The 10,087-nt window shown below is 45.2% G+C and overlaps 1 protein-coding gene across 3 annotated transcripts in view; it reads right to left on the minus strand.

The window, feature by feature from the left end:
• The window catches only part of LOC125463704 (transient receptor potential cation channel subfamily V member 6-like), a 48,914-nt gene extending 41,693 nt beyond the window's left edge, over positions 1-7,221 (minus strand). For all 3 annotated transcript variants that reach the window (XM_059653553.1, XM_048555298.2, XM_048555296.2), the window contains exons 1-2: positions 6,880-7,221; positions 4,256-4,353 (exon numbers count right to left, since the gene is read on the minus strand). In XM_059653553.1, the coding sequence (XP_059509536.1) occupies positions 4,256-4,353; positions 6,880-7,010 (229 nt within the window). In that variant the 5' untranslated portion in view covers positions 7,011-7,221. The remainder of the gene's footprint in view (positions 1-4,255; positions 4,354-6,879) is intronic.
• Positions 7,222-10,087: the final 2,866 nt, after the last annotated feature.

Genomic DNA, 10,087 nt, shown 5'->3' on the forward strand with positions numbered 1-10,087 from the left:
TGTGCAGGTTAGGTGGGATTGGCCATGCTAAACAGTCCAAAGTGTGCAGGCTAGGTGGATTAGCCATGGGGAATGAAGGGTTTGGGTGAGATGCTCATCAGAGGGTTGGTGTGCACTCAATAGGCCGAGCAGCCTGCTCCCACACTGTAGGGATTCTATGATTTTTCCTCTGAACTTGAAACATTTGCTTTTTCCATCTCCTCAGATGCTGCCAAACCTGTTGAGTTTCTCCAGCAATCTCTGCATTTTGTTGGGACCACACTCTGGCGGATTCATGTTAGCTCATGTTATGTAAGAGTGTAAGAAAATAGCAATCCTTTATGATTACTTTTAATTCAAAAGAAGATACATCTGTGTTCTCATAAATGTTCAATTTGCTAAGGGAAGCTGGGTCAGATGTAGAAACAATGGTCTTGTACAGGAGTTGAACATTCAGTCCTTTGACCTTTAACTGCCATTCAGTAAGGTTGTGGTTACTTCAGCCGTGGTCTCAATTCCACTTTCCTGTGCGATCCCCATTACTCTTGGCTCCCATATCGATCAGAATTCATTCTAACTCTGCCTTGACTTAGTTCAATGGCCCAGCCTTCACTGCTTCCTCAGGAAGGGGAATTTCGGGACCATAGTGTGTGTTGTACCCTATGGCTAGTTCTATATACGTCTTCAAATAAATACACTGTTTGGATAATATTGAAATAAAAGATTGGCTCTGATTCAAACTATTAAGAATTTTAGTTAATCACTGGAGCTGGAAGGAGAGTTTGAGTAAGGAAAAGATCAATGGAATATAAAATTGCAATATGTTGTTACGGAACCGAAAACAAAATTTGGTTGGGGATAAGCAATGATACAAGAAATCATGAAGACCCTAATTTCAAGCTAGCAATCTATTCAAGCAACAGAGTGTGGGGTAGAACCTGGGCTGCAGCTTGCTGGGTGAAAACCAGCAGTAAACAAAGTAATCAATGTGGACTTCACCAGCTTCAAAATCTCCCCTTCCCCCCACCGCATCCCAAAACATCCCAAAACCAGCCCAGTTCGCACCCTCCCCCCACTGCACCACACAACCAGCCCAGCTCTTCCCCTCCACCCACTGCATCCCAAAACCAGTCCAGCCTGTCTCTGCCTCCCTAACCTGTTCTTCCTCTCACCTATCCCTTCCTCCCACCCCAAGCCGCACCTCCATTTCCTACCCACTAACCTCATCCCACCTCCTTGACCTGTCCGTCTTCCCTGGACTGACCTATCCCCTCCCTACCCATTTTATTATCTTGGATTCTCCAGCATCTGCAGTTCCCATTATCACAGTAAACAAAGTAACACAAGTGAAGCTCTGAGATAACAAAGTGTGGAGCTGGATGAACACAGCAGGCCAAGCAGCATCTCAGGAGCACAAAAGCTGATGTTTCGGGCCTAGACACTTCATCAGAGAGGGAGATGGGGAGAGGATTCTGTAATAAATAGGGAGAAAGGGGGAGGCGGACTCAAGATGGAGAGAAAAGAAGATAGGTGGAGAGGAGAGTATAGGTGAGGAGGTAGGGAGGGGATAGGTCAGTCCAGGGAAGATGGACAGGTCAAGGAGGTGGGATGAGATTAGTAGGTGGGAGATGGAGGTGCGGCTTGGGGTGGGAGGAAGGGATGGGTGAGAGGAAGAACAGGTTAGGGAGGCAGGGGCAGGCTGTGCTGGTTTTGGGATGCAGTGGGGAAGGGGAGATTTTGAAACTTGTGAAGTCCACATTGATACCGTTGGGCTCCAGGGTTCCCAAGCGGAATATGAGCTGCTGTTCCTGCAACCTTCGGGTGGCATCATTGTGGCACTGCAGGAGGCCCATTATGGACATGTCGTCTAAGGAATGGGAGGGGGAGTTAAAATGGTTTGCGACTGGGAGGTGCAGTTGTTTATTGTGAACCGAGCGGAGGTGGTCTGCAAAGCAGTCCCCAAGCCTCCGCTTGGTTTCCCCGATGTAGAGGAGGCCACAATGGGTGCAGTGAAGCTCTATTGTTTTGTTGTAGTATTTTTCTTCCTACTTGCAAGACCAGGTATTGTGAATAGCCTTGGAGATGCCATCTTCAAACTTCCTCATCAAATCTGACACACGTCTTATATGAAAGTAACTGTGCGTTGCTCTGTATTGAGGTATTGCAACGATTATCAGATGTAATACTACCTTTAGCTTTTTGAATCTGTTCAGAGGGTAGCAAATAATTATGCAACAAAAGATGTTTGGGATAATCAAAAAAGTGGGTAGAAAGACCTAAGCCATTCACATCCAGAATGGCAGAATAAACTTCTCTGAGCTGCATAGCTTCATCCTGTATCTAGCCCAGTTTTTCCGGCAGTATATTTCTATAAGCAGTAGTGTGCTGAAGATGTACTAAACAGAACATCAATTTGTAACTTCATCAGCCTGCCCTATATGTACGATTGAGAATGTAAAACACTTTTGCTAAATGTAGGGTGTTGATTTGAAGGGGCTGTTATTTTGTGGGTGCGAAGCCCCCTGGGAGAGGCAGAGTTCACAGAGCCCTTGACAAGGTTAATGGCATCCATTATGATATGAGCAGTTCCTTCCTGTTTCTCATCAAGATGGAGAATGGATCATTCGGGAGTTAAACCTTGGAACCCTAAACAGCACACCCATTGGCTCTCACCATGGCTAAGGGAAACTGGGTCAGATGTAGAAACATTGATGATCTTGGAGCAGGTGTAGATCATACAGTCCTTTGATCAATAAGGTTATGGTACTTCGGTAGTGGCCTCAACTCCACTTTCCTGCATGACCCTCGTCACCTTTGGCTCCTTTACCAATCAGAATTCACTTTAACTTTGCCGTGAGTCACTTCAAAGGCCCAGCCTTCACTGCTTCCTCAGTCGAGGAATCCACAGATCAACGAGTCTCTGAGAGGTCAAAGTTCTCCGTATGTCTGTCTTTAAAGATCAAGCCCTTATTCTTAAACTGTGCCTCCTAAATCTGGTTTCCCCCAGAAAAGCTAGCATTTTCCCCCAAAGTCCCTTCAGGATGTTATGGATTTTAATAAGGGGTACACATTGGTGTTTGGCAGTACAGAACTTGAAGACTGCTGACAAAGACAACAAGGTTTTCTGCTTGTACTTGTTGGGAGAATTCACAAGAAGAGTGAAGCAAAGGGAAAACAGCATTTAAACTAAATGTTGTTGACACGCAGCTGTTTACCTAGGCAGCTCACGTAAGCAGCTCCGATACTACATTAAAGTTGGATCACAAATAGAAATTTGGGCATAAAGTGCACATGGAGTAGATTTTGATTTGATATGTTTTACTATCGTCACATGTACCGAGATACAGCGAATAGTATTGTTTTACGTGCTAGCCAGACAAATCATACCTGACATAAGTACATCCTGGTAATAAAAACACAAGTTTGTGTAAGGATGAGCCCAACAATTATGGGCCAGGAACAAAAACAAAGTTGCTGGAAAAGATCAGCAGGTCTGGCCGCATCTATGGAGGAGAAAACAGAGTTAATGTTTCTGGTCGAGTGACCCTTCCTCAGAATTTCTCTTTGTTTTTGTTCCTGACTTACAGCATCTGCAGTTCTTTTGGTTTTTAATTATGGGCCAGGTCCGTTTAACTTAAGACGTGGGGAAACTTTCAGAAACAATAATTTGATCCAGAGTTAATGGTCATCTGAGCCAAGGTGCATTTGTTAAGGAGATCCAGCAAGGATTTTTTAAGGGAAATTTGTATTTAAACAGCTTACTAGAATTTCAATGGATGTGAAATCATGAACCACAGGGCGTTGATGAGAATGGCTCCAAGGATGAGAAAGCTCAGTTACGAGGTTAGATTGGAGAAGTCGGGGCTTTTCTCCTCGAAGAAGAGAATGCCAAAGAATGACTTGACCGAAGTTTACAAAATCACAGGGAGACTAGATAGAGTAGATTGTTACCACCTGTAAAAAAAAATCAAGAATGGAAGCACACAGATTTAAAATAACCTGCAAAAGAAGCACGTGCAAGCAGTGAAAAACCGTTTATCATGTCGTGATTTGATAGGTCAGGGAACGTGCTGTCTGGAATTATTACAGAGGTAGGATCAGTTGAGGAATTCAAGAGTACATTGGAGAGTTATTTAAAGCAGAACAATGTCTAGGATTACAGGGGAAAATGCAGAAGGTTGGAACCGCTCATTCAGAGAGTCAGGGCAGAGACAGCGGGCCAAATGGTCTTGGCCTGAGCCGAACCAATTGCGTGATTTAAAACAACACTTCTCACCTGTTTCCAAAGGGTTAAATGAAGGACAATGAGCAAGTTTAAAAATATCCTGGTCTCTATTTTCTTTAGCAGCAAAAAGTAGAAGTGACTCATTGATCCTGTTAATAGAGAGAGAGAGTGAATATATTAAGATGCTGACAACAAGTAGCTATAATGCACCAGTGCGGTCCTTTCTGTGCTCTCAGATTGTTGGGCAGATATTAACCAGCATTGAGTTTGGATCCAGTTTGCGACAATGGCAGCTTATGCTGAATTGCCAGGGTTGGTCCAGCGCAGACTCATGGTGATGAGGCAAAACAGCGCCAAAAAATGTTGACGCGGTTCCAGCGGTGAAGGGACTCTAATCTGGCTAACTACTTTATACCGGTGTTGGTCAGCATCAGGGAGGAAGAGCCCCAATCCAGCCCCATGGTTCAGATACTTAACAAGAAGGACTGTAATGTCAAATTTTTAACTTTATTTCTTTCCGTTATTTTCTATATATCTTGGTTTATCATCATAAAATCCTAACAGTGTAGAAGCAGGCCATTTGGCCCATTGAGTTCACACTGCCCCTCCAAAGAGCATCCCACCCAGACCCATCCTCTGGCCTATCCCTGCATTTCCCACCCGAGACACTATGGATGGTTTCCCATGGCCTATTTCCTATTTCCCATCACCTAACCCGCACACCTTTGCATTGTGGGAGTAAACCCACACAGGCAGTCCCCCAAGGCTGGAGTCAAACCCTGGTGCTGTGAGGCAGCAGTGCGAACCACTGCATCACTACGCTGCCTTTCTTTCCTGTGTTTTTAAGATGGTAATGGATAGTGGCGAAGTTATACAGCTCTTTTCACTGTATTTGTAATAAATACAAGTAACAAGTACTTGTGACAATAAATACACAATTAAATAGATCTAATAAAACCTGTTTCTAACCCCATGTCCTGGAGTGTTTAGTTGTCACAGTGTAGAAGGAGCTTTACTCTGTATCTAACCCTGTGCTGTCCCTGTCCTGGATGTTTTGTATGGAGGGAGCCTTACTCTGTATCCAATTCTGTGCTGTCACTTTCCTAAGAGTGTTTGAAGGGGACAGTGTAGGGGGAGCTGTATCTAACCCTGTGTTGTCCCTGACCTGGGAGCATTTATAGGACAGTGTTGAGGCAGTTGTATGCTATATAAAAATAGTTCTGAAAAAATATACATGAGCAATAATTCGAGCATTTTCTGAAACAAGAAATAAGTTTTCACACGTGGGATGTATTGCAGGAGTTAGTTAATTTTGCAGTTTCCCTGCGTCTACTGTAATCTGTGTTATTCCTGAGGTCAGACAGCTCAGTGCTAACACCTAGTGACAAGTAAGAAACACTGCCAACACCCAACGCCTGATGGGGTTCTGCTCAAAATGATGGGGTGGGCTGCATGGTCGCCGGGTTTAATGATACGATGGTGAGATGGCAAAACAACACTCAAATCTTACAGAAGCAGCAACATTCCATACAGCTTATGCTAGCAAAGCTGGAACTTTGGCCTGGGTATGTTCAGGGTCTATGACAGAAAGGATGGGGTTACACTTTGAACTAAATGCACATGGACACACCATATCATTTTCCAGTTTTCAGCTCTAAGTCCTTATGCTGAGCCTAATGTGCCATGTGCAGTGAACACAGGGAGAGAAGTGGGGAGATCTGACTGGCATAGAACCTTCCAGGATCTTCCACAACGGGCAACTGTCATTCGTCAGAGTCAGTGTGTGGTTGGGTGTGAGCGAGTGCCCTGACTCCAGTCTTCAACCAACGCCATGGCGAGTATTGGCATAGAAGGGGGTGCCAGTTCTGCTTTAGGTGATGGCTGCTCACTCTCTAGCCTTGCCTGCCCTGAACAGAATGGGTTACTGGCCTGCAAGAACAATGCCAGGGGACCAACTCTGTTTGCAATATTGGCGTGTCGAGATCTGAAACATTCACACCCAACATCAACCCGTGAACCCACCCAGAGAAATGCTACAGGATAGTGCTGTGAGACAGGATTGACAAACCAGAGGGAGGGCAAGAGAACAGACTGTAATGTGAAGAAGGTAGGATTTTGAGGAGGATGTAAAGGAGCAGAGGAATGCTGCAAGGTGGGGAGGGTCAGGGACGGCTCCGGGTTTAGCCAGCTGAAAGCATGGATTGCTTTGGGCCAGTTCCTCAGGTCAATGAGCAGACGCAGAAGGTGACAGTGTTGCGTTGAGTTTGTGTTCAGTAAGATCAGAATTTAACTTCCAGGCAACAAACCTTACAGAGCTCCACTCTGGGGAGCAGAAGGCAAAGTGGGAATGTGACCATTGCGGGGGTGGGGGGGGCAGTGCTAGTCCACATGTCAGATTGCCCACTTCTTACTTTTCCTGTTTAACTTTGCCTGTGACAATTCATCCAAACACACTTGATATTCTCCCCTCTTAACTGTTTCCCCTCTATGTATCTCCACATTTTGATGTAGCCCCTCAGTGGGGCAATCTGGATCGTGTTCCTGTTCAGGGCCGACTCGGATTTGCCAAGTGACAGCCTCCATAGTTTTGTCTCAAAAAAAAAGAAGGTGGTTTTGGCGCGCTGAGCCCTGCATCCCTTCATCATACCCGCCTCGTGCCCTGGCACCTCGCTTACCTCTTCTGCTGTCTCACATGTCGTTCAGAAACCTCTGGACCAAACTCCTCATCAGACTGCAGGTCTGGCACCAGGCCACGGAGAGCGCTCAGTAAGGCTGACCTCCAGCCTCCCCAAAAGAGCCCTGGCATTTTGCCCCCGGACTCCAGGCACAGAGAGAGACACACGGCTCCTTTAGGACTGGGAAATTGGGTGGGATCCTTTCCAATAGTGATCTTCCAACTGATTCGTTACAATGAAAGGTTTTGGACAGAATCTAAATCCTGCTTTACCAGTTGTCAGCAGAGATCTAGGCAGAATTGAATAAGTAGTTAGCTGTGGTTCAGTGCAGACACCCTGTTGCATGCTCTGTCTGATAGAAACTGATCATGTAGTGATTAGAACACTGTCGTATTTGTCACACCTCTAGGGAGGAGCCAGTAACATTCTCACAGGAATCCCTTAACTCTTTGAGTCCTGCTGCTACCTGTCCCATCAATGTAAAGTACAACATGAAGTTAGGTACAGAGTAAATCTTCCTCAACGCTGTGCCCATTAAACACTCCCAGGACAAGGGCAGCACGGGGTTAGATACAGAGTAAAGGTCCCTGTACACTGTCTCCATCAAACACTCCTAGGACAGGGGCAGCACAAGACTAGATACAGAGTTCAGCTCTCTCTACACTATCTCCATTAAACATTCCCAGGACAGAAGCAGCATGGAGTTAGATACAGAGTAAAGCTCCCTCCACATCTTTCCTATCAAGCACTCTGAGAACAGATGCAGCATTGAGTTAGATACAGAATAAACTTCTCTCTCAGACTATATTGAGTACTAGAGCTTCAGAGGTAATGATTCCAGGGCAAAATAGTGCTGGAGACACTCAAGGTTCAATTTGATTGAGAAGAATAGAAACAAACTTGAATAGAGTGGAATAGAGATAGTAAGAGCTGCCTTTGCTGGAGAATCTGAGATAACACGGTGTAGAGCTGGATGAACACAGCAGGCCAAGCAGCATCAGAGGAGCAGGAAGGCTCACGTTTCGGGCCGGGATACTTCTTCAGAAATGCACACAAGGGCTGTACTGGCACTGGCTCAGTCAGTAGCACTGAGTCAAAAGGCTGTAAGTTCAGTCCTCCTGGAAGTGCAAAACCCAGGAATCATACTTCAGTGCATTACTGAGGGGAGGGCTAGATTTGTTGGGAATGCCATCTTTCAGCTAAGATGTTATACTGAAGCCCGACTGGCCCTTCCAAATGGATGTGGGGAATCCTATGGTGGTCTCTGATAGGGAATAGGGGGTCCTCTAATATCTTGCCTAATACCATCATTCAAAAGACAGATTAGCTGATCCTTATCTTGTTGTTTATGTGATCTTGCTGTTTTTTTGTACCTGGATGACTGTTACATTATTAGGAAATCTTCTGCGCCATGTTGTGGCTCTCCTATGTTCCACCAGCAGTATTCGCAAGGAATATTTAGAACTCAGTGTCATTTTTTATAACTTGGACTATTCGACATGCAGAGTAACAATTGGACTAACTAACTAAAACACTCAGAGAAGAAGCTTCTTCATCAGAACTGCCTTTTTTCCTTTTGTTCCAGTTGCCTCTTATCCTGTTCTGAGGGATTGCAATGAGGGTTTCTCATGCTGGTTCCTGTCAGCACGGACAATGTGCAGAGAGATAGGATGGTTTAGGATCATAGGTTTAGGGTTAGCCCGATCACAGGACGATATTGCCTGAAGTTTAGAAGAATGAAGGCATCTCATAGGCTTGCTGGTGCCACTCAGGGGGATTTAAACTAGTGTGACAAGGTGGCAGGCACCAGAGCAGTAGGTCAGCAGGTAAAATGACCGAGCAGGAGTCAGACACCAAGGCCAGTGAGACTAAGAGAAAGATCAGACAGAGAGAGGTTACTGAACACGGTGGGACTGACGGCCAGAGATGTAAATATTTTAATGCGAGGAATATGGCAGGTAAGAGAGATGGAATTAGAGCTTGAATTAATACATGGTACGGTGGCTCAGTGGTTACCACTGCTGCCTCACAGCACCAGGGCCCAAGGGTCAATTCCATCCTCGGGTGATTGTCTGTGTGGAGTTTGCATATCTGCATGAGTTTCCTCCTACAGCCTAAAGGTGTTTGGGTTGGGTTGAATGGCCATGTTAAAGTATTCAGAGATGTATAGATTAGGTGTGTTAGCCATGGGAAATTCAGGGTTACAGGGATGGGATGGGTCTGGATGGGGTGCTGTTTCGAGCGTTGGTGTGGATGTTTTGGGCCGAAGGGCCTGATTCCACACTGTCGAGATTCTAACTGTAATGCTGTAGCTATTACAGAGACATGGTTGAGAGAGGGACGAGACTGGCAGCTTAATGTTGTGGAACTTAGATGTTTCAGGTGGGATAGAGTGTGATTTAAAAGAGGTAGGGGAGTTGCTGATTAGGGAGAATATCAGAGCTGTCCTGAATTGAGGCCATCTTAGAGGACTCATCCGGAGAGGCCATATAGGCAAAGCTCAGGATTAGGAAGGGTGCAGTCACAGTGATGGGATTGTACTGCGGGCCTCCCAACAGCCAGAGGGTGATAGAGGAACAGGTAATATGGACTGATTATGGAAAAATGTGAAAACAGCCTAGTTGTGGTGGGAGGTGATTTTAACTTCCCCCGTATTGACTGGGAATTATTGGATGGTGGGAGAATTTGTTAGATGCACACAGGAGGATATTTTGCAACAATATGTAAACAGTTCAACTAGGGAAAAGGCTGCACAAGACCTGATGTTGTGGAATAAGGCCAGCCAGGTGGTCAAAGTTTCAATGGGAGAGCATTTCAAGAACAGTGGCCATAATACTGCAAGTTTTAAGTTACTTGTGGATAAGGACAAGTGTAATCTCAGGTGAAAGTACTGAACTGGAAGAAGACTAACTACCATAATTTTAAGCAGGAACTAGGGAATGTAGATTTGGGGCAGCTGTTTGAGGGTAAATCCAGTTCTGGCATGTGGGAAAATCATTTAAAGGCCAGTTGATTAGAGTGCAGATTAGGAACCTGTGCGTTCCTGTGAAAATGAAGGATAAGAATAGCAAGATTCAGGAACCTTGGATAACAAAAGAAATTGAGAGCTTAATCAATAAAAAGGGAGGCTTATGTCAGGTTGAGGAAACTGAAGACAGACTGAACTCATGAAGAATACAAAGGAAGCAGGAGAGAATGAAAAACAAGG

Source organism: Stegostoma tigrinum, chromosome 22, assembly GCF_030684315.1.
Source record: "Stegostoma tigrinum isolate sSteTig4 chromosome 22, sSteTig4.hap1, whole genome shotgun sequence".
Classification (NCBI taxonomy): domain Eukaryota; kingdom Metazoa; phylum Chordata; class Chondrichthyes; order Orectolobiformes; family Stegostomatidae; genus Stegostoma; species Stegostoma tigrinum.